General features: G+C 43.4%; 1 protein-coding gene and 1 pseudogene across 1 annotated transcript in view; one reads left to right on the top strand and one right to left on the bottom strand.

Annotated features, from left to right (window-relative positions):
* Ect2l (epithelial cell transforming 2 like) overlaps positions 1-23,932 on the bottom strand; it is a 110,950-nt gene that overhangs the window by 80,353 nt on the left and 6,665 nt on the right. The window contains exons 3-4 of the mRNA XM_004628582.2: positions 19,783-19,916; positions 18,514-18,626 (exon numbers count right to left, since the gene is read on the bottom strand). Coding sequence (XP_004628639.1) covers positions 18,514-18,626; positions 19,783-19,884 — 215 coding nt within the window. The 5' untranslated portion in view covers positions 19,885-19,916. The remainder of the gene's footprint in view (positions 1-18,513; positions 18,627-19,782; positions 19,917-23,932) is intronic.
* On the top strand, positions 5,524-6,055 carry LOC101586996 (annotated as a pseudogene).

Raw genomic sequence — 23,932 nt, 5'->3', positions numbered from 1 at the left:
TATTTTTTTTCTATTTTTTAGGGAAGAGTCCACAGGGTCTCACTGCTAGATTAGACTCATAGTGAGTCTGTTTATAGCCTCCCAAGTGCTAGGATTACAGGCATGCGCCACCGCGCCCAGTCTCAATCGCCATCTCATCGTGCCCTGGGAGGAGGGCCGGCATAGCTGGCCCGGGGATCAAAGCCCCAGCCCCTGTGCCTGCTTGCAGGTGCTTTAATCTGCTGAGCTATTTGGCTGGCCCTACAAATGAGAATCTTAAGCAATGAGAGACTCTAGAATGTGGAGTATCATGTCATTAAAATGGTGGTAAGAGTTAAAAGTGTAATTTAGTCCAATGCACTGATAGAATGTGGGTCTGAAATGCCCCACCCAGCCCATGTGGCAAAGGCCTGGTCTCCAGCTTGGTGCTGCTGGGGGATGAGGGACCTTTAAGAGGTGGAGCCTAATGGGAAGAAGATAGGTCACTGGGGTGGGGCCTCAAAGGAAGGAGTGGTGACCTAGGTCTTCCCATCTCTCTCTGCTCCCTGGTCACCAGCAGGTGAGCAGCTTCCTCCACCAGGTGTCCCCGCCACAGGGGCCCCCGCCACCAGGGGCCCCTGCCACCAGGGGCTCCCACTACGATATTCCAATTCACGATAGGCCCAAAACAACAAGGCTAATTCACCATGGATGGAAGCTTCTAAAACCGTGAGTCAAAATAAATCTTTCCTTTTTTAAGATGATCATCTCTGGGCTTTTGTTTGTTCTGTTTTTTTGAGATAGGACCTCGCTATGTGCCTCAGATTGGTCTTGAATTCTCTATGTGGCCAGGCAGCAATCTGCCTATCAGCCTCCCAAGTGCTGGGATCAAAGCGGTGCACCTCTGTTCCCAGAATACTTCAGGTGTCTGGTATAGTAATGAAAATCTGAACACCACGTGAACTGTTGTCTATGAGAGCTTTGTAGCGCGAACTTCCTCAAACTTCAGGCAAATTTTGTATACATGTGCCTGTTTGTTTTCCTGCAGAGCAGATTCATAGCTTTTTGTAGAGTCTGACCAAGCCTGCTCTGAGGAGTACGGGACCTCGAATGGCTTGAGAAATAAAGCACCGTGTGTGTGTCTGCTGCAGTTTGGCTTATGGGCTCATTCAGTGCCCCAGCATTGATGAGCTCACCTTTTATATTGTGTGGTTATAACAATGAGACAAAGAAAGAAAAGAAAATGGCACAGTTCCTACTTTCCATGCAACCTAAAGTCTGATTATACAAACAGCATCAATAAGTGAAAACCAAACGAAGAAATGTGAAGTTCCAAGTGCCATAAATCTTATGATGCAAAAGCACACCATGCTGGGGTTGGGGATGTAGCTCAGCCTGCCTGGCAAGTGCAAGGTCCTGAGTTTGATTCCTGGTACAAAAAGAACTTTTAAAAGTATATGGTGCTACAGCAGCATTTAATCGGGAGAGCAGCTGGCACAGAGGTGCAGAAGGTGTCTCTGAGGAGCTGGGGGTGAGAGGCAGCTTGGACGGTAGAGCAGTGCCTGGGCAGAGGGCAAGTCAAGGTCACAGGTGGGGGCCGCTTTGGAGGAGCTGGAGGGAGGAGAGTTTGGCTGAAACACAAAGAACTACAGAGTAGTTATAAGAGGCAAGGCTGAAGGGTGGTGGAGCCTTATCTCTGAAAGGGGGGGTGCTCAGGGGTCGCGTTGGTGTCGGGCTGTTAACGGGTGCAACTTTTTTTTTTGATGCCTGGAAATATGTATTCCAGACTGTCCTTCAATTCAGAACCCTTTGCCTCTGCCTCCTAACTGCCTAAGATTACAGGTGTATGCTGCCATGCCTGGCTAAAAGGAACAGCTTTTGAAATTAATAATGTTAAAAGAGGGCCATTATGCGATCGGCACAGAGCAGCACGCAAAGACAGCGCTGAGCCGCACTCACGTACATACTGTCGAGATCAGCCAGGGAGGAAGGAGACCCGAGTAGCCAGGAGGTCAGTGGGAAGGGCGCAGCTGCTGGCCAGGCCGGAGACAACTGTATCCTGACCCAGTGCATGTGGGTGCACAGGATAGAGACGCTGAGAACCAGACAGATTTGAGCCCTACTGGGGTAATGGGATAAGCGATGATCAGCTATCAGGTTTCTAACTTTTGACACAGCGAGGTTGGTAACAATAATTACTAAAATAGAGAAAACAATGAAGTTTTGCCTGCAATAATTATAACCTTTAAACAGGTTGATTTTGAGATGTCTTCAAGACATCCAAAAATAAATATCAAGTAAACAGTAGATATACAGTTAGAAGCTCAGAGACGTCTAGGCTACACATCTTTAGCCCAGATAGAAATCTTTTGATCATTAGTACAGAAATGTTAAAGTCATAGGCATGGATAACAAGACCTAAAATAATATAGACTGAAAAGAGAAGCAAGGTTCAAAGGGACTGGAAAAATGCCTGCATTTAATGTTTACTGTGCTAAAAGAATGTTAAGAATGTTTTATGCAGTCAACACAGAGAAGAGAGGACTGTGATGTGGGGGAGGCCAGTGAGGGCTGTGGTTGGAAGGAGGGCTGGGCATTACTGAATGACACGGAGAGATGGAGTAAGATTAGAATGGGAATGCATCACTTAGATGCAGGTTTATGAAGTAATAATGACAGAACACTGTAAAATAAGATGAAGGCTGGCCAAATAGCTCAGCGGATTAAAGTACCTGTAAGCAGGTGCAGGGGCCAGGGCTTCAATCCCTGGGCCTGCCATGCAGGCAGTGTCGGCCCTGGCCCCGCCCCCAACATGCACTGAGACGGCAATTGAGACTGGGCATGGTGGCGCGCACCTGTAATCCCAGCACTTGGGAGGCTGTAAACAGGTGGATCACTACAAGTTGGATCTAGTAGTGAGATCCTGAACACCCTATAGACCCTTCCCTAAAATACAAAAAAAAAAAAAAAAAAAGAAAAGAAAAAGAAAGAAAGAAAGAAAGAAAGAAAGAAAGAAAGAAAGAAAAAAGAAAAAGAGAGAGAGAGAGAGGCAGAGCAGGGACTGGGGAGTGGAGGTACGGCCTGGCCAGGGACTCTGTCCAGCCCCTGAGCTGTTTTTTGTGGCCTCCCGCTGTAGCACGATTGCACTGGAACTCCACCCGCCCTTGGCTCCCTCAAACTCTAAGTCTACTTTCATGCTTGGGCAGCAGAGCAAGTCTGTGACAGGGATCACATGGCCACAAAGCCCGAGACATTTACAGGTTGAAGCTACCTCATTCAGAATGCTTAGAACCAGAAGTGTTTTGAATTTGGGATTTTTAAGAGATTTTGGAATGCTCGTGTGTATGGAATGAGATACCCTGGGGATGGGACCCACATCTAAGCATGAAATTTATTTATATTTCATATATTCTGTATATACATAACCTAGAGCTCATTCTGTACAATATTTTAACTAATTTTGTGCATAAACAAAGTATTACAGTGTGAGATTTTCCACTTGCAGTGTCATATCAACATGCGAAAAGGGGACTGGGGAGATGGCTCAGTGGAATAAGTGCTTCCCTGGCAAGCATAAGGGCCTGAGTTCAATCCCCGGTTCCACCAAAAAACAAAACAAAACAAAAAAAAAACCACTCAAAAAAATTTAGATTTGGGAGAATTTCAGATTTGAGGTTTTCAGGTTGGGGAGCTCAACCTATCCTGCATAACTGTAGAAAGAGCTTGCTGGTTCCTGTGGGAGAGATTTAGGGAGAGGGAACAGAGAAAATAACACAGGGGTAAAAGCCAGATTTGTCTAAATATAACTTGTTTTTGAGATCTAACTTTTCTAATGATTTGCATTTTACACCATCATCAAACAATTGCACCTGGGGCCAGCGAGATAGCTCAGCAGACTAAAGTGCCTGCTTAGGCAAGCTCAGGGACTGTGGTTTGATCCTTGGCATCACATGCCATGCCAGCCCTGTCCCCAGGGTGGGCTAAGCTGGCCAGAGTCCCAGTGTCGTGGTGTACACCTATAATCCCAGCACTGGGGAGGCTGAAAGCAGGAGGATCACTATGAGTATGAGCTGAGTTGTGAGACGCTGCAACAACCAAATACACTTTAAAAAAAAACAAAACTGGACTTGATAAATACATTTCCTAAACTCCAAAAGTAAAACTAAACAAAACTAACTGCTTATTGGATTAGTTGCACAACCAGTTAGGAATTACTTTTAACAGGGAAATTTGTGCATTCCTAAATGTGCTATATCTGAGAAACAAAAAAAAGAACTGAAAAAGAACAATTTAACAAAATTGAGTAATTATATCCCAAGTAGTACTGATAGTTTTGTTATTCTGAGAAGGTGGTGCACCTATTATAGAAAGGGAGTAATTATGTTGGTGTCACTGGAACCCAAAGCTTTATGTGAAAGAGAAAGGAGATAGAGCTGCAATGTGAAAAAGTCAAAGCCCTGTCACCCTGAACACGGAATCATGAACTCATGATGCAGTGTAATGTTTTAAAAGCTTTCTAAGGGCCTGCCAAATAGCTCAGTGGATTAAAGCACCTGCAAGCAGGCTCAGGAGCCGGGGATTGGAACCCAGGCCTGCTGTGCCAGCCCCGCCTCTTGGGCAGCTGAGAAAGCAATTGAGACTGGGTGTGGTGGCACACGCCTGTAATCCCAGCTCTCAGGAGGCTGCAAACAGGTGACTCACTCAAGTCCAATATAGTAGTGAGACCCAGAACACCCTGTAGACCTTTCTCTAAAATAAATAAATAAATAAATAAATTCTAGTGCTGCCTGTAAAAATTCCTGGGAACAATGTGCAACCCAGATGGTCCTGTGAGCACTCTAACACTCAGCTCCAGATACCACTTCCCACCACAGGGTAGCAGGGCTCCTTGGAAAAAGGTCCATCCCAAGTCTGAGGCAGGAAAAGGACAAGACAGCCCGGAACATCTTGACAGTCCAGAAAGAAAAGGAACTACTTGAAATTAATTACTAAGATATATCAGAACTTAAGAGTTACCTGAACAGGCTCCGCAGCCCATGATAGGACAATGTGAACACCAACATGAAAACAACTAAATGGATTAAGTCATATCAAAATGCTTCAATTCATAATAAAAATAGTTAAATTCTTAATACTACACAGTACTACAATGATCTATTTGTCAGGATGATAGAAAACTAAATTATTGTGTAGAAGGTTGATCATTAGTATCAACACTTCCTTTCTTGTATAATACCTCCAAAAATCACTTCTCAGCCTTTTGGCTAAGATCAGCATGTCTGTAATCCCAGGACTTGGGAGGCTGAGGCGGGATAATTGTTGGGAGATTGGAGACCAACCTAGGCTACAAAGTATGCTCAAGGCCAGCCTGAAGATCCTGTCTCAAAAAGACAACATATAAATAAATAAATATGCTAGAGTATTAATATGTGAAGTGAGTCTGCATTAAAATAATCTATTATACACATGAATTGGAACTTTGGGGGAAATTGATGACATAAGATGAACCCAGAATTAATCACTCTTAAAAATGAGTGTCGTTGAGGGGAGGCCGTGGCTGGGAAAATGGTGGACCGAAAGGCGGGAGAGGAGAAGCCTGAGAAGTCAAAGTGAACTGGAGCCGCCGGAGGACCTGAAGCAGCAGAAAAACCTGTGAAAACTAAGACTGTTTCTTCCAGTAATGGAGGGGAAAGTTCCAGTCGCAGCGCTGAGAAGCGATCAGCTGAAGAAGAAGCTGCAGACCTCCCAACAAAGCCTACAAAGATCACCAAGTTTGGATTTGCCATAGGTAGTCAGACAACAAAGAAAGCATCAGCTATATCCATCACACTTGGATCAAGTAAGCCTAAAGAAACTTCCAACTCTTGCTCCCAAAACCCTTTCAGTAGCAGCAGCTTTTAATGAAGATGAAGACAGTGAACCAGAGGAAATGCCTCCAGAAACAAAGATGAGGATGAAGAATATTGGAAGGGATACACCAACATCAGCTGGACCAAACTCTTTCAATAAAGGAAAGTATGGGTTTTCTGATAACCAGAAGCTACGGGAACGAAATATAAAATCTCATCTTGGAAATGTCCATGACCAAGACAATTAAATGATGTTTTTTGAATTAAGGTGTGGGATGGGTATAAAGTTTAAAAGGAACAGTGCCCTTTTTTAAAGAATGGTATAAGAATATCTTTGGAGCCACTTTGGCTTTTTCATTTTTCTTTTTAAGATTGAGTGGTACACTAATAAGTGAGAGTTTGAAATTAGAGGTAATTTATGTTTTATATACAGAGTTCAAGACATTTGCTAATTTTGTAGTTTTCATGTGATTAGTTTCCAAGGGTTACAGCTAATAAAAGAAATCAGAAATGGTACCTTTTTAAGAATTGCATATTTTTTTAGACACAACTATTAGCACATTAAGAGGGAGGCAAAAAGTTACTGTCTGTGTAAAAGTACAAGCAGTTACTCCTAAATTAACTAACTCCTTCACTCCCGAAACTGGCTCCCAGGAACAGCCTTAGAGAAAAAGGAAGAGTGTCGTATCAGAGAGAAAGCGTTGCTTGCTATTGACTGGAAGTAAACCTAGATGAAATTAAACAGCATTTTTTTCCCTCTGGGATTTGTTTTGTTTCAAGTGGCCGTATATTAGGTACTGCATTGCTGTCAGTGGACACAGATGCTTAGCTCTTCTACAGAAAGCAATTTTTTAAAAAATTTTTATGTGAAGTATCAAGTATTTGAAATAGCCCATTTCACCTGCATAGTCTTATCTACCTTCATCAGTCTTCAAAGAACAGCCACTTGCTACCAAAGTAAATTAGTATTTTGAATGTGCTTCTCTTGGTTTTTGTTTATTAGCTAGTTCCTGTAAGCATTTCCACCAGAACTTGAGGCAAATCATAAGGAAGCTATTTCTTTTAAAATACAGACCACCACCAAAAATTCAAATGTACATACTGCTTAAGTATTTGGTTGGTTTTTATTTTTTAAAAGGTATAAACACCAAAAAAAAAAAAAAAAAAAGTAACATTGTATGAAGATAAAAAAAACAGTAAGATGCATTTTCTGTAACTTTGTCTATGTGTTTATGTTACTAAGTTGTTAAATCCAATTTGAATTGAATTCATTACAGAATTTATTAGAACAGTTAATGTGGTTTATTTTAAGTGTACACATATTGACCAGTGAAGCATATTGTAGGTACTGAAAATGAAAGAAAATGCATCTTTAAACACATTTTATTGAATTGTTCATCACATATACTCTTAAATCTGTGTATTGTAAGCTGTTTGTTTTGTATTTTTGTATTGTATATGGACTTTCTAATGTGACAGTTAAACATCTTTAAAAGCATAGTCACAGGCAAAAGAAAAATAATACAATTATTTCCTTCAGAACTCTTACAATGTTAAATTTGGAGGCAGCTTCAGACTATTTTATTGGTGGTAGTTACTTGCTGATCTTTTTTAATAGGTAGTCACTCCAAAGAAACCTATGCATATGCCTGATAAATTGTTCTTAGATTAAGCCCCAAGTAAAACAATGGAAATGTATATAGAACTACTAGTTCTTACATGATTTAATTATATTAAGATATATGAATTTAACTTCAACTTACTTTTATGTAGGCAAACTTAACTCATGTTTCTCCATTTTACTGTTTGTTAACATAACATCCCTCTCCTACATACTCTTTTCTTGACCAAATGAAATACTAATGTAAGGTCAAGATGAGAGAGAAATGACTGAGATGAATGTCTTTACTAAAATAACCAATAAATTTTGTCAAACTAAAAAAAAAAAAAAGATGAGTGTTGGGGCCTGGCAAGTGTAAGGGTTTGAGTTCAATCCCCAGTTCTGCCAAAAAAAAAAAAAAAAAGAGTGTTGGCTATATAAGTGTTCATTATATTGCTTGTGTAGTTTTGATTCAGCTTGAAAATAAAGTTGAAAAATAATTAATTATCAAAAGGCTTTCTCCAGTAACCCTTATGGCCTAAGGGTGAAATGAAAAGTTGGGTTGATCAAAAGCTCAGGTTTTTGGCCAATGTGACAAATTCCATGAAAGTCTTACACAGAGGAGTTGAAGGAATTGGAATGTGAATGGCTGAAAGAGGCCATGACCCCTGTGTGGGTAATCAGTAATTACTGGGAAGAAAACACAGGAGCAAGTGGAATGGAAAAAGCAGTGAGTCAAACAGCGGTCAAGGTGGGGATGGCTGGACAGGCAAATTAGCAAAGGAAGGACTGCTACAATCAGTGGCTTTGGATAGGGTGATTATGGTGGGAGTCAAAGGCTACCCAAAGGTGGAGCAGAAATTCTTCATGGGTGAGAAGATCTACTGAGGATGCAGGAAGTGAGGTAGGTTTTCCACATAAATGCCAGTGTCACACAGAATAATCACCAGGGTGGGGATTAAAGAAATTGGAGAACCATATGCTAAAATATTTAGAGAATGAGACAGCAAAATGTGGCTTAGGGAAGGAGTGACATGTGATTGAGTAGTTTTTCAAGAATGAGTGTAAATAACTTATATAATGAGATGCAAACATCGTAATATGAATGCATTTAAGTGTAAAGTTGAAAGGCTGTGATTGGTATTTTCATCCATTGCTTATCCACATTTCCTAGTATATCTACAAAAGTTTGATATTAAAAATGGACTAGGCAGGACTAGAGGTATGGCTCAGAGGTAGAGCACTTAGGTAGTATGCCTAAGGTCCTGGGTTCAAGTCCCAGCTCTGGAATGAAACAGAGCGAGGAGATTGACTAGCCAATGGTCCACCTTCTTGCACATTTTCCTCTCCTCCAAGTCCTGCTTGTCCAACTCCTATACAGCCTTCAGACTCCAGCACAAATGTCACCTGTTCAGGATTCCTTCCTTGACTCTTGGGACTAGGTATGTCCCATTTCTCTTCCTTTGTCACTTAACACAGAGCCCTCCACCTCTCCCTCTGTGCCTATCAGCACAACACCTTCTTCTGTGACTCAGACTCCTGCATCTCTCTCAGAAGGACCCCATGTCTGCACTGTGGGCACCCAGGTAATCTAAAGTAATCTCCCCAATTCAAGAGTTTACACTCAGTCACATCTGCAAAGTTCCCTTGCCATGCACAGTGATGTCCAGTTCCAGAAGTTGAGGCAGGAACCTTCTAAGGCCCTGGTCAGCTACCATACTGTTCTAACATCGAGGACGTGGGAAACACTTTAAAAATGCTACTTTTTACATCAAACATCCAGTGAGATGCATGGATATGCCTGTTTTTCTATTTTAAGATAGATTTTATTCCATTAAACTATTAAATATAATAAGCAGGAATTTTTATATGCTGTTCACCATTAAATCTCATGTACCCAGAAGTGATCTTGTCCGTGGTAGGTGCTCAGTCAAATTTGCTAAATGAAGAAACTTTAACGTTCACCACCCCTCCTTTACTTACCCCTCTTTAGGTGCTTTACTTTCTATTTGGGAATCCACGTGGATCCGTCCCTAGCTCTAAAAGGCACACGATGAATGCAGATTCATGTGGGTCGATCTCCTGACCACCACAATTGATCAGAAGTTGGCACAGACCCAAACCAGCCAATCAGAATAAAGCCTAAACATTTTTATGTCTCCCCCTCTGGGGTGTATCTGAGGAGACATAAAAATGAAACCATGATAGCTGGAGATGGAGGAAGGAGGGAGTGAGGGTGGGAGGAAGGGGGAGGGAGGGAGGGAAGGAGAGAGAGAAAGGGGTCAGTTGTTTTTTCTATTGAACTATTGGAAAAAGCTTCAGTTACAGCAGATCTATCTCTGGATCTTTCAGTTATGTGAGAGAAATGTTTCCATAATTATTTATGTCAATTTTAGGGTCAACTAGAGTAAAACATATTCTAAAACCCCTAAGTAGTAATATAGGTGAGGTGGAGGAGACATTTACAGAGCCTGGGCCAACAACTGTGTTTCTTTCATTGCTTTAAGAAGGGAAGGGATGGGGCAGCTCGTGTAGTCAGTGCTCATGTCTTTCAAGAGAGGGAAGAAGCCCAGCACCGTCAGGTCACCCCTAGGTGCCATCCTTGGCTGTCTACCATGTTCCCTGAGGGACTAGACAAGAAGAGCCTCCTAATAAAAATTAAAGGAAAAAAAAAAAAAAAAGAGCTTCCTCAGCCACATCCCAGGTGTGGTGAACCAAAGCCCCTATGGCAACTGGGCTGAGTCATTCTGGTGGCCACACCTCCTCCACACCCATGACCTTTACTTCCCAGGGCCAACAGGAAGAGGCAGCAAAGCAGAGCTTGATGGTGATGCTGAAGTTTAGTCCAAAGCACCGACTCCACAGGTGGTGGGGTGCAGAGCCCTTGGGAGGCCTTTTCCACTTACTGTGGAGAGCCCCAAGGTAGCTAAGGTTTGGACCCTGCCTCAGAGTCTTAGGGCTCCCTTACCCCTATTTGACTGCTGACCACTTTCTGTTTTCCTTCCTGGCTCACAGCTCCATTCTGGAGAGCTGAGATGGCCAGAGAAGTGACTGTTTAAGAAATGACTCTTTGGGATCATTTTAAAACCGATTTTGCTTCCTTTCCCTTTTCTCAAACAATAAGGAAAATCAGGGCTGCTTCAGAGTTGCTAAATGTAAGGACTCAGTGTGTCATCTATGCCAAGGATTTTCCATGTTTTCACTTTCCTGTCCTTTGAGCTTTGATCCTTGCTCTTGTCTCCTGAAACAGTTTTCAAACAGTTAACAGCTGGGAGCACTGATCCCAACAAAAGAGACCAAAAGCCAGCCTGGTGATGGAGGGCTTCACCCTCATGGGTTTCCTGAGTGCCCCTTTGAAGTTGAAGAACTCTCCAAAACCTCACTAGTGGCCGCTCCTGAGGTCTTTTTGGCAACTAGACATGCACAGGGACACAATTATCAAGATGAATTCAGTCCACTACAGAGTAACCCTGGAAGGCCAGGGTGACCAGCCACACCTGAGGCAGGTAACAGTTGAGGCGCAAACAAGGAGGAGGAGAGGAATGTGGAAGGGCTGGTGAGCCGCCCTACTCCCACTTCTTTTCTCTAGAGCCCTTGCTGATCTGAGTCCTGCCCTCCCTTAAAATGGAGACACTACCAGGGTTGCATGTAAAGTGGTTTTAGTATGCTTGTGGTAGTAAAACTCTGCTTCAAACTTTCTCATAGCCATTGTTATCAATTTTGTTTCCCAGATTAGCTTTATTTGTTTTGTTTGGGTTTGGTTTGAGTTTTTTTTTTTTTTTTGTTTTGTTTTGTTTTTAAGACAGTGTCACTCTAAAGCCCAGGCTGATCTTGAACTGGTGATTCTGTTTCATTCCCCTGAGCTGGAATTACAGATGTGCACCATCACAGCTAGCTCAGATTAGCTTTAGAATCAGTTTTTCAAAGTTCATAAGAAAATCCTATCTGGGCCAGGTAGGGTGTCACACACCTGTAATCCCAGCATTTGGGAGGCTGAGGCAGGAGGACTGTTGTGAGTTCAAGAGTGGCCTGGGCTACAAAGTGAGCTCAAGACCAGCCTGAACTGCACTACGAGACGCTCTCTCAAAAAGAAAAAAGAAATCCTATTTGGGGATCCATACCAGGATGGAATTGAATTTGAGGATTAGTTTGGAAAAGACTGCCATCTTTAGGCACACCACACCTACGTACCTAGGGTTTGGTTTGGTTTGCTGTAGTACTGGGGAGTGAACCCAGGGTCCTCACACTGAACTAAATCCCTGTATCTTTCTTCATTTTTGATTTTGAGACAGTCATTAAGTTGCCTGGTTTGAGTTTGAACTTATCATCCTCTTTCCTCAGTTTCCCTGAGTGCTGGGATTACAGGCACACACCACCAGGCCCGGCTCTTTACAAGTTTGTAATTTTCTTTATACGGGTCTTGCACTTACCTTTTTAGCTTTATGCACTTTGCAGAGAGAAAGCAGAGCTGAGAGAGAAGACAGGCAGCCTTCTTTAAGTCTAAGGATCTAGCCCAGCCTGGAGCCAGACAATCCAATCATAAGTCAGTAGATTCTTTCTTTCTTCTTAAACTGGTAGGAATGCTTAGGCATTCCATTTGACTGACTGGCCCTCTCCTGTGCGCGCTCTCTCTCTCTCTCTCTCTCTCTCTCTCTCTCTCTCTCTCTCTCTAACTTGACAAAAATTCTGACCATGAATTCACAAGAATAACTAGAGAGGTCAGAGGGATGCCCACAGCTGTCCCTGTATGCATACTGCAGGCCAACTGCTGTGTCTGTTTCCAAGGCCCACCACACCCATTCAGGTCTCACAGCAGCCACTTCCTGATTCTGCTTTTGTGCCCTCCTTGCATGTTTCCTAAAAAGACTGCTGGATACAGAATAGAAGCAAATGGTTTCTGAAGACCTTGTCTCAATCTTCCAGTGAATACTCTGTGAATCTTGTATGTGTGTGTGGGGGAACACCATAAAACAAAAAAGAACATATGATACAGCATGAAACAACAGCCCTTGCAATACTGTGGTCTGATAAGTTGGGACTTATTTCTAAGCATTTGCTTTTGGAATTGTTTTATAGCGATGTTAGTGAAATAGTGAAAAAGTCTTCAACGTACTAAAGTGTTAGTACTCTAGTGTATTCTTTTTTTTTTTTTTTCCAGAACCGGGGATTTCTTGTATTCTAAAACTTTGAATATTTTGAAAAATTCCTCCCTCCTAAAAGGCTATGAAATTTTTCTGATCTGTCTTTTGCCATGTTGTAAATGAGAGTTCTTCAGATACCTGCATTCATTCAGCAAGCATTTATTGAGTGGCTACCATGCCCCTGAATTACTTATAAGTGTTGGAGACAACCAGGTCTAGCGTCCATAGAGCCTACATTCTAGTAAGGTATGTATCATGTCCACTGGTGCAAAGTGCTAAAAAGAGATGCTAAGCAGGACCACCGGAAAGCAGCACCACTTACAAAATAGGAAGTGAGAAGGTCAGGCGCAAGGTCTTTGCCCAGTGCTGGCCAATGACCTTCCCTTGGCCCCTTGTGCTTCAGGCCCTACCCCACTCAACAAAACAGCTTTGTTTTTGGTTTCTTTTTTCTTTTTAAAGTAAGAATTTTCCTTTTTAGACAGGTAACAGGAAGCAGGCAGATGGATCTGCTGTTAATGGGAAGGGGATTGAAAGGAGGGGGAGAAACATAAAAATAACTGAGATGTGTTATCTACATGCACCAGCTCCTCACAATGAGTGTAATCATTATTACTGCAAACATATACTAATAAAAATTTAAATTAAAGGATTTTCCTTTTTTTAGCTTCATTCACCCCTTAAGCTACCCCAACTAGCAATGGGCCTAGTATGTATTTGTCTATCACCGACTGAACTGTCAAGGAAAGAGTGTCTCTAGAATGCTGGGCTGAGGAAAAGAAAGTGTTCAAATGACCCTAAACAGTGCTTTGAATATTTAGAAAATAGCTGTTCAGATGCATGTTGTTATGGTTTATATGTTTTGGAAAATGGCCAGCAGGGAAGGTGACTACGGGGCCCACAGCTGGCTTGCTGTTAGGAGCAGGGGCCTGGTTGGAAGTGAGTCACTTGGCAGGCAGGACCTGAAGGCTTCATCTTCCTGCCTGGCCCCTCTCCGCTCACTCTGCTTCTGAGTCACCATGAGGCCAGCAGCTTTCCTCAGCTAGACCCCTCTGCCGTCCATTTTTGGGTTCAAGCCTGTCAGACATGGGCTGAGACTTCTGAAATTATGAGCCGAAGTAAACCTCTCGTCCTTTAAGTTTTGGGACTCAAGATATTTTGTCCCAATGACAAAAAAGTGACTAAGACACAAACATACAGTTTATCTTTGAATACTGCCCTTTCTGCTCTGTCAAAGAACTTCTACCTAACCTAACCTTAGCTAAGCTCCTGAGCCTTCCTCCTAGGCCTATCTGCATACTTCCTTGTCAAATTCAGTTTCAACCCAGAGCACTGCCAAATTATTTTCTTGGGACTCCATAACCCCTTATATCTGACCTCACATCAGATCACATTCTTTATCCCTCACCAGCCTCCAGGGGATGTGTGACTACCCTGGCCTGTCTCCAGCAAGAATCCTGCCTGGTTGCTTTAGATAGAACTCCCTTTTGCTCCTGATACTTCCTCTTAATAATCTTCCATCCACTGCCACACATGCCCCTCTGTTCCTTGGCCATAAATTTTTCCTCTTTTTTTTTCTTCCCATAAATTTCTCCTCGCTTGTGCGGTGTTGAGAGTTAATGCCACTGACATGAAGAGCAAATGAGTTGCCCTACATGTGCCACGCACGACAGAAGGCCAAATTCTGTGTTAAGCGAGACTTGACGCCCGTCGTCCACCCTAACGCAAATCCCACGCTGTGGGCCCCATTCCTATCTCCACTAAACAGCCTACCTCTGCATTTTGACAAGTTATCACTAAATGATTTTATTCTTCCGTATCTTGTCCATCTTCACACCTCCGATTTCCTCAGAAGACCACGAAGGGTCTCCTCAGTCACCCTCCAGGGGCTGTGGGAAGCGGGCTGAGGGGACCAAGGCACCGGGTGGGCTTCCCTCTTCCGTAGATGTGGGTCAGTACACTTTTCTGAGCTTCACCCCGACCCCTGGCCGCTCCAAGGGAGACAAAGGATAGGAACGCGGCCCTTGCGGGCAGCTCGTAACTCCTCTCTCCAGACACTGCACGTAGGCACGCACGCGCAAGGCACGCACGCGCACAGGCACGCACGCACACAGGCACGCACGCACACAGGCACGCATGCGTCTGTCTGCTCAGCCTGAGAATGCAGCTGCGTGAGCGCTGCCCCTTCAGGAAAGCTGCAAGCCTCAACAGCTCTGCCGGGCCTTTGCGAGCAGCACCTGGGCTGCTGAGCAGAAGCAATTTCAAACCGGTCCCACCGGTGGGGCCAGAAGCTGGATTGAAACTCCTCCTAGGTTGTGCCAAGTGTGACAGAAACAAACAGCCCAGTTTCCTTTAAGAAGGCCTACGAAAGGTCAAGCCCATCAAGACGCCAATGGGAACCTTTCCATGTTGGCAGGAGCATGACCTCCGGAAGAGCCGGCCAGGATGACGGACGGCAGGAGGCGACCGCTCGGTGTGGAGGGCGTCCCAGGACAGGTGCCATTTAAGTTGCCACGTGGCATCAGAAGCAGAGCCTTTGAAAACTGTCCGTGCCTACAGCCATGCCACCTTAAGGGCTCCTATGTCCTCTGAAAAATGTCTTAGATATCGCAAAATGCCATTTAAGAGCATCGTAAACTTTAATTGATCTTTAAGAAAGGACAAAGCTCTGGAAGCAGGATTCTGTTAACAGCCCCATTGCTGGCCTTGGGCCACCAGAAGTCTCCCAGACTGACCCAAGGTCATTTATGGAATATTTATTAGAAGAGTAAAAATGTCTTAGATATTTAATATGTCTTAGAGATTAAGAAGAAACATTTAAGAAAATTGTGATGTCATCTTCCCCACAAATATTGAAATACCATGTTTATAAATGTAATTATCTAGTGAAAATATTTGCAAGTTATAAAGCAAGGGCCAGGAACAGGCCAGATAGCTCAGAGGATTAAAGTGCCTGCTTAGGCAGATGCAGCGCCTGGGATTCGATCCTTGTCGTGGTGTGGGGTGCACTGAGAGTGCGACTGAGACTGGGCGTGGTGGCGTGCGCTTGGGAGGCTGAAAACAGGAGGATCACTACGAGCCTGATCTGTGTAGTGAGACCCTGTAGACCCCTGTACCAAATACAATAAAGCAAGGGCCACTCTACTATGAAAAATGTATGGGCTTTGGGCCATTGTTTTCTTATCTTGCAAGCTTCAAGGTTGGAAGATTCGACACTTTTTATCATGTCGTTCAGTAAGCTTTTTATTCCAGTAGTCTTTCTTCCCCTGCAACTGTGAATAAACTTAATAAATAGAATAAATAAGCATCTCTTGAAGGCCAAGAAATCCAATGGATAAATCTCTCTATAGGGTAATAGTGAAACAACTAACACCAAAGGACAACTCAGATGTTGGGGAATTAATTGATAACAACAAAGCCATCACTAAAAATTAAAGATAGATTTAGGATACCCAATCTAGATACCAAAAAAGGCACTGGCAGCTTCCCCAGGTAAGACCATACAACAGCAGCATTTCACTGAGCAGGTTAGTTCCACATTCTTGTCTGAAAGAAGGAAGAATTCAGGTACCAGACACAGGATGTAATTTCCCAGGACAATCTGTCAGGCCTAGTGTTAAGCCGCCTCAAAATAGACGCAAGCGCTCTAATGACCTCCGGTGGTTACAACTGAAATTGCTTTGTGACACATGAAACTAGAGCCTGGTGTGCAAAGTGATTATGGGTGTTGGCTTTGGGCCATTGTTTTCTTATCTTGCAAGCTTCAAGGTTGGAGTAAAAGAAACAGAGCAAATGACTACCATAAAATGTCCTTTCCTCCTGACTTTCAGCCATTAACCAAAGGGCCTACTCTCTTGTAAGATGCGTTAGCAGCGAGAAAACTCTCTGTCTCCTAGCGAATCTTCCCAGGAAAGTCAGTTAACATCAGCTGAGTGCCCACAGATAGAAGAGGAACACACCAATGGAGTAGGAGAGCAGAAATGACTGATCAGATGAGAAGGGCAGGAAGAAGTGGAAGGAGCAGTACAGTGCAGGTTGCAAACTGGATCATGCACAACTCTTAGATCCTTTTTGGTAGCTGCCCAAGAAATCCAATGGATAAATCTCTCCATAGGGTAATAGTGAAACAACTAACACCAAATGATGTTGTAGGTGCTCACAAACAAACATTAGTGAATAAGCTCAAGTACCTTCCCGGAGTGCCCTCTTCAGCCTGGAAGAAGTCCTTGCTCTTTGGCCTCTTGGTGAGAGACTTGTTGGATTGAGAAAGGATAAATCTCCAGAAGCAGCGTCCTGTTACTACACTCATTGTTGACCTCTGGCCACCAGAAATCCCCAAGTCTGACCCAAGGTCATTTTCTTGGGGATGAAACTCAGGAAACCTACCTTACAGGACCACTACCAGCCCCACTAGATTCTTCAAGTCCAGACACCCTGAAGGGCTCTCTGGAATATTGTGTCAGTCCAGACATCTTGAACACCAGAAAGAGAGAGACTGTTTCAAACTTTTAGATGGCTCAATAACAAGCCACTATGAATAGGGGGATTTGTTCTAATGGTGTTTGTAAATAGGATATCAGGTCTGCATCTTGTACAGCAATTAACCACTAGGAAGAATGTATACAATGTGTTAAGTATTGAAATTGTCCTACCAACTTAGTTTGAAACTGTCTCCTTGCTATTTGTTTCTCAATAAAATTATGGAAAAAAAAAATAACAAGCCACTGGCCGTTCTGATAATAATTGATGTCAGATATTTGCTTTGCTGATTATCAAAGTTTTTCATGCTAACTGAGGTATTGTGACCTTTCCAAACTAGAGTGAATGAAGGACTCCTAGCATATTAATTCCTGATCAGAACATGAATTACCCCTGGATATGATTCCAATAACAAGTATCACACAATCGATGCTCAAGTATTTTCAGGTAAATTACAGGCATACCACAAGGGAAGGAGAATGAGGGCAGGGACCCACTGGTGGGCATTGGCAGTGGCTGAGTCTTACCCATATCCCTCACTAGAGGTTGCTACTGTTGTCACTTGTCAGGTATTTATTTACACGGTGTCTACTCATATGTCAGATATCCATTTGGACTATATCATCTGTCTGATTTCCAAGGAGAATTTAATAAACCAGGAGAGTGTTAAAAATTCACTGACTAGGGGCTGGTGAGATGGCTCAGTGGTCTAAGGCACCTACTTAGAACAAGCTAAGCTAAGCAAAACACAGGGACCTTGGTTCAATCCCCCAGCACCACATGCCAGCCAGCCCTGCCCCCTGGTGGGCTGAGCTGGCCACACACACACTAAATAAATAAATAATAAATAAATAAATAAATCTTTAAAAAAAAAAAATTCACTGACTAGGGGCCGGGGAGATGGCTCAGTGGAATAAGCGCTTCCCTGACAAGCCCAAGGCCCTGAGTTCAATCCCTGGTTACACACACACACACACACACACACACACACACACACACAAAATTCACTGGCTAAAGCCACAGAGATGTTTCTTCAAACACATAACAGCCTCACAACGATGTGAAGATTTCCACCCCCTACCTTGGGCTCCATTGTAGTGTCAAGGAGAAGCCAAGCAGCTAGAAAACTCTGGAGAAAATCTCACCTAATCTTGTCATTTTTTCACTAATTGACAACATATCCCGAACCCCTGTACATACCATTCTAGAACTTTCTGTTATATACCATACTAATGCTTGAAGTACATTGCTGAATGAAATCATATGATTCTAAAAGAAAAAAAAGGAGGCAGGCACTCGATGAATCTACTTAAAAACCTTAAAATATTAGTTGCTTCATTTTTCTCTAGCAAAGGAAGGAAGAAAGAAAAGAAGGGTGGGAGGGAAGGAGAGAGAGGAAAGAGAGAGGCCTTTTAAGGCTGTAAAACATTTCACTATATTTTGCTTTCTTTAAGAAACAATGATCATTATAACAAGAGGCTGCGTTTACCTTAATTGTGATTTAGTGCATCGTAAAAAAATTGTGACTAAGAATTCTTGGCGCTGCTTGTTGGTCCAGAGGTCAAACCAATGACTTATAAGGGCAACTCTTTCCTGAAAGAGCTGGAAGTGAGGGAAACGAGAATTTCCAGTACAGTTTCATATATTCTCAGTTGCTAAGCAATCCTTAGACAATCCATGAACAACCTCCAGTTAATATTAGCATAGCACATTACACTTTACAGAGCATTCTTGCGTATGTTGAGGGGTTCTCCTTTCACCTTAAACCGTTTGTACCCAGGGCTGCAGACAGGATGGGGCCTGTCAGGTGGGCTGGTGGGAAGGCCGGCGGGATGCAATTACAGAGGGGCCCTAGGAAGGCCTTGGGGGTACAAAGGCAGTAATTCCCAGCTCTAGTTTCTACCTAGACTAAGGTTGCTTAGGGAAACAGATTCCATATGTTTTGTGTTGAGGACACATACAGGCTACACTCATTTAATTGTGGAAATGGGACCACTTCAGGTAGGCTTGACTTTACTAACCCACAGGCCCAGGGCTTTACGACACCCACAAAACTAAAAGCTTGGGCCAGGGAGATAGCTCAGTAGAATAAGCCCTTGCCTGGCAAGCGCAGGGTCCTGAGTTTGATCCCGTGTCCCACAAAAAAAAAATTTTTTTAAACTAAAAGCTAATAATACTACAAAATGCCACTGCTAGGTGTGTCACCAGGGTCCCCTAGACAAACTGTCTTTAGGGTAGCTCAGACTTTAGCCCTGTCCACTCCCTTGTGAAGGAAACTAAAGCTGCATGAGCGCTGGGGATGCTCCTCATTCCATGACGCAGGGCAAGGCTGCCCCTCACCAGTCAGTGGCTTCTTCCTGAACTACCTTTGAGGGAAGTGGGCATACCCAGGCCCATGGAATGTGGAACAGAAGGGGACAGAGGATTGAAGAGACACAGAGAAACTTTGATGAACATCCCCACCCCTAAGTGTGTTCCTCCCAGCTGCCATGTGTCTGGGCATCTCAGTCGTGTCCCCAGAGCTCCAGGCTGAGCAGCAAGGTGGATGCGGAGTCTCTAGGAAGGTACAGCTATGGTAGGGTGAGAAGAGGCTCTCTTGGGGCAGAGGAAACTAGATTTATTTTTGTTTAAACTGACCCCAAAACTACATTCTTTAGATGATTTTTATTTCATAAATATAATAACACTAGACTCAACATATCATGGTAAAATTAACTGTAGGAATCAAACGCATTTCATTGCAGAGCACGTAATTCACCTGTCTGTTCAAAGGCATGTTGCTGAAGGGCGTCCAGGCGCTGAACCTTCTGTGGAAGCTGTCCATTTCCAGGCTTTTGCGTGAGGAATTCCCACCTGACATCTCAGCAAATAATCTTCATCTACTTCTAGAAACTACAAGTTCATTTTAATAAATATATAATTAAGATAACTTAGAAGCAATATATTAATGTTGTCTCTATAGGAATTATAGAATTATAATAATTTATTTATGTGTACAATATAGATATGTGATACATAGAATTATAATATATGATAAGCTATGCAAATGTACACTCTATGAACTCCAATTCATTGTAGTTAATATTTGTCGAGCTTGCATCCAAAAAGTAACTGAATAACAGTTATTTTTCACTTTGCAAGGAAAATAGAAAATCATAATGTCTCAAGAAGTACTATCAGTGACTCAGAAACTGTCATAATCCTGGTTTTGGATTTTTGTTGTTGAGCTGGGGGGCATGGGAGTGCTAGGGCTCAGACCCAAGGCCTTGCCTATTCTAGACAAGTGCTCTACCAGCCCGTGACCTAACTTCATTTTCCAGCAAAAGCAAGAATTTGAAGTGTTCAGGGAGAGTGCTCTCCCAGTCTCTCTTTTAAAGACAAAAGTCAAAGAGGATATAGAAAAATAACTGGGCTAATGCATTACTTACCTGCTGCTGCATAACAAATTCCTTCAAATTTAATAGCTCAAAGCCAGTAAACATTATTATCTCAAAGTTTCTGAGGGATGAAAATCTAGGTACAGCTTAGTTTTCCAGAACTACCAAAACAAAATATAGGGCTGGCCAAATAGCTGAATGGATTATAGTACCTGCAAGCAGGTGTAAGGGCTGGAGGTTCGATCCCCAGGCCTACAGTGCTGGCTCCTCCTCTGGGGTGCAGTGAGACAGCAAATGAGACTGGGCGTGGTGGCACACACCTGTGATCCCAGCTCGTGGGAGGCTGTAAACAGGCAGATCACTATGAGTCTGATCTAGTAGTGAGACCCTGAACACCCTGTAGACCCTTCCCTAAAATACAATAATAATAATAAATAAATAAATACAAAACAAAATATCGCAGACTGGGTGACCTACACAACGGAAATTCATCTTCTCACAGCATTGGATGCTGGGAGGTCAAGGCCAACACTGTCATCCACGCTGCTCTCCTGGCCATCGACGGCCACCTCCCTGCAGCGAGCTCATGAGGCCTTTCTTCTATTTTTGGCGTCTCTTCTTATTGTGAGGACATCAGTCCCATCATATTAAGACCCTACCCTAGGTCCTCCCTTAGCCTTTTATAGGCTCCACCTCCAAAAGCAATTTCATGGAGAATTAGGACTCAATCACAGGAACTGGGGGCGGGGGGGCCTGTGCCCTGGAATCTGTAACAGGTGTTTCTACATTAAGGTGCCTTGAAAGGCTACAGTTCAGTGTTGACTGGGCAGAGCTGCAGTCTCATCTGAAGGCTTTGAGGGTCACTCGTGGCTGCCAGGGGCACTCAGGCTGCCATGAGCTGCTGGGCTTCAGGCCTCCCCCGCCTTCCTTACCCCGCAGCTGCTCCCCAGCTTCTGTGAGAGTGAGCCAGCGGAAGATGTGTGCACGGAAGGCAGCCACGGCCTCTCTGTAACCTCACCTCAGAAGTGACAGCCCCTCTATTTTGCTTCATTCTATTAGTTAAAAGCAACTTGCTGTATCCGATCACTCGTACAGGGAGAGTGTTTTCTACAAGAGCACCAGGGAGCAACATGGCTTCTTGTTACTCTCCTAGGTTCTTTGGCCGGGCCACAGATTACAGCAGTTTAACAGGAGAAAAAGCATATGAACTCCATGGAGGTGCACTGGAGGCCCCCAAAACCTGAGAATTGGAGAGCGACCAGATGATGAAAGCATGCTGAGCTGCAAAAGCGAATAGAGCCTGGGGTTTCTGAGAGGCGCTGGCCACACAAGAGGTAAGAATGTGTGGGGAAAGGAGAGTAGTTTTTTTCTTATTGGGATTAAATAAGATTAAATAATCTCTCAGGTGATAAAAGCTGTGTTGGGCTGGTGCTCAGAGACTAGGTGATTTGTCTGGACATACTGTAAGTCATGGTGTAAGCTTCCTGGTTGGTAGGATTCCCAGGACAGATGAGCTGTTGAGTGGGGCTCATCCTCAGGTAAGGGAGAGAGAAAGCTTTGAGCACCCTCTGTTCCCAGAGTGCCCTGGGGGCCAGGGAGTGAGCGTGGCATGCCATGGTGTGCTTGGTCGCATTTTCTCAGACCCTTCAGTTCACCCTTGCAGTCAGCCTCATTCCTTTCCTATTTTCAGAACACATCTGCCTGCCTTTTAAGGAAGACAACCCCAAAATTTCACCCCATGCATTTCTCCTGCACAGAGCTCAGGAGACGCGAATGGCTCACCAGTGTCTCTAGGCCCACACGCAGCAACTCTTGATCCACGGACCTTTGAACTACGAAGACAGTCCCGTGGCCTCTGCCCCTACACATCATATGTGTAACTCCACTCAGAGAAAGGACAACTCCAATAAGTAAACCCACATTTAAAGGGGTAGATTATCAACAGCAGTCCTACTACAAAGGGTGAAAAACCTATTTTCACTCTCAAAAATATCACATTTGCTTTAAGGTCATGCTAGGAATACTTCAGCAGTCTCATTTTATCATTAACATATCCCAAGCTATTTATGTGATGCTAAGCAGTGCTGTGTACTACAGTTGTTTAGAGACATTTCCTCTCTTGCTCTAAAGTTAATGGCAGGTGTTTTGAATTTATCAGGCTTCCTTAGGAAGAGCCAAACCCTAAATTACTCTTCCCTGACATATTTCCAACCAACAATAATTAATTTCTTTTCTTTTCTTTTCTTTTCTTTTCTTTCTTTTCTTTTCTTTTCTTTTCTTTTCTTTTCTTTTCTTTTCTTTTCTTTCTTTCAAGACAGAGTTCTGCTACGCAGTTCAGGCTGGCCTTGAACTCACTTTGTAGCCTAGGCTGGCCTTGAAATCACAGCAATGCCCCAGTTCCTGAGTTCTGAGATTACAGGAGTGTGCCATCATACCTGGCCCTGCCAGTATTTTCTGAGTGTCACTTTGTTCCATTCAGAGGTGTTAACAATGGCGTTTCAACTATACTCTTGACTTGGTCCTTGCTACCAGGCACAGCATTTGTTCCTCAAAAGCCTTCTCAGTTTTTTCTTTACTAGTTAAAAATGTGAATCAGTTTTTTTTTTTTTTTTTCAGAACCTGGGATTGAACTCAGGCCCTTGTGCTTGCCAGGGAAGTGCTTATTCTACTAAACCATCTCCCTGGCCCCCTCATTGTACCTTCTAACCTTGTAAATTTCTTGAGTTTTGGCTCTATCTACATCTATGTCTATACCTATACCTACACCTATATCTTCCTTTCCTTTCTGCCTGAAAACTGGACACATACTATCTGGGGTAACATGAATTCTCATCTTTTCAGGGACCCCCCCCCCAACAATTTCATGCTGCCACACTAATGTTAATGCCACATAATTTGGAATGTGCTGCTGTTATGGTGGCATCTTATTCCTAGAACCAATTTCTATAATTATTGAACATCTGGGAAAGAAATAACACTAATCTCACTCAAATCTTCTAGAGAATAAGAAGGGGATGATTAAAACGGTTAGGGTTAGGGTTAGGGTTAGGGTTAGGGTTAGGGTTAGGGTTAGGGTAGGGGATGATTCCTGAGCATAACTCTGATGCCAAACCCCAGCGAGAACCTTACATGAAAGGAATATAGAGTTTGATGATTATAGAGGTGCGAAAGTCCTATCCAAAGATTAGAACACCAAACCCTGAAGTATATAAAAAAGATAATAGCAATTTGAATTACACAACCAATATATTTCTATCATTAACAATGGAGAGCTAGGCAGGCATGGGGTGCATGCCTCGAATCCCAGCACTCAGATGGTTGGCGTTGGCAGATTACAGGTTTGGGCCCAGCCAAGCTACATTGTGAGTTTAAAGCCAGCATGAGCTACAGAGAGAATCTTATCTCAAACAAAACAAAACTAAGAAGAGGAGAGGGAGGGAGAGAGGGAGGGAGAGGAAGAGAAACAGACAAACAGAAAGAAAGATGGAGACAGAGAGAGGGAGAGCGAGAGAGAGAGAGAGAGAGAGAGAG

The sequence above is a fragment of the Octodon degus genome, unplaced genomic scaffold (assembly GCF_000260255.1).
Source record: "Octodon degus isolate 3935 unplaced genomic scaffold, OctDeg1.0 scaffold00024, whole genome shotgun sequence".
NCBI classification, from domain to species: domain Eukaryota; kingdom Metazoa; phylum Chordata; class Mammalia; order Rodentia; family Octodontidae; genus Octodon; species Octodon degus.
This window is presented reverse-complemented; position numbering and strand designations above follow the sequence as displayed.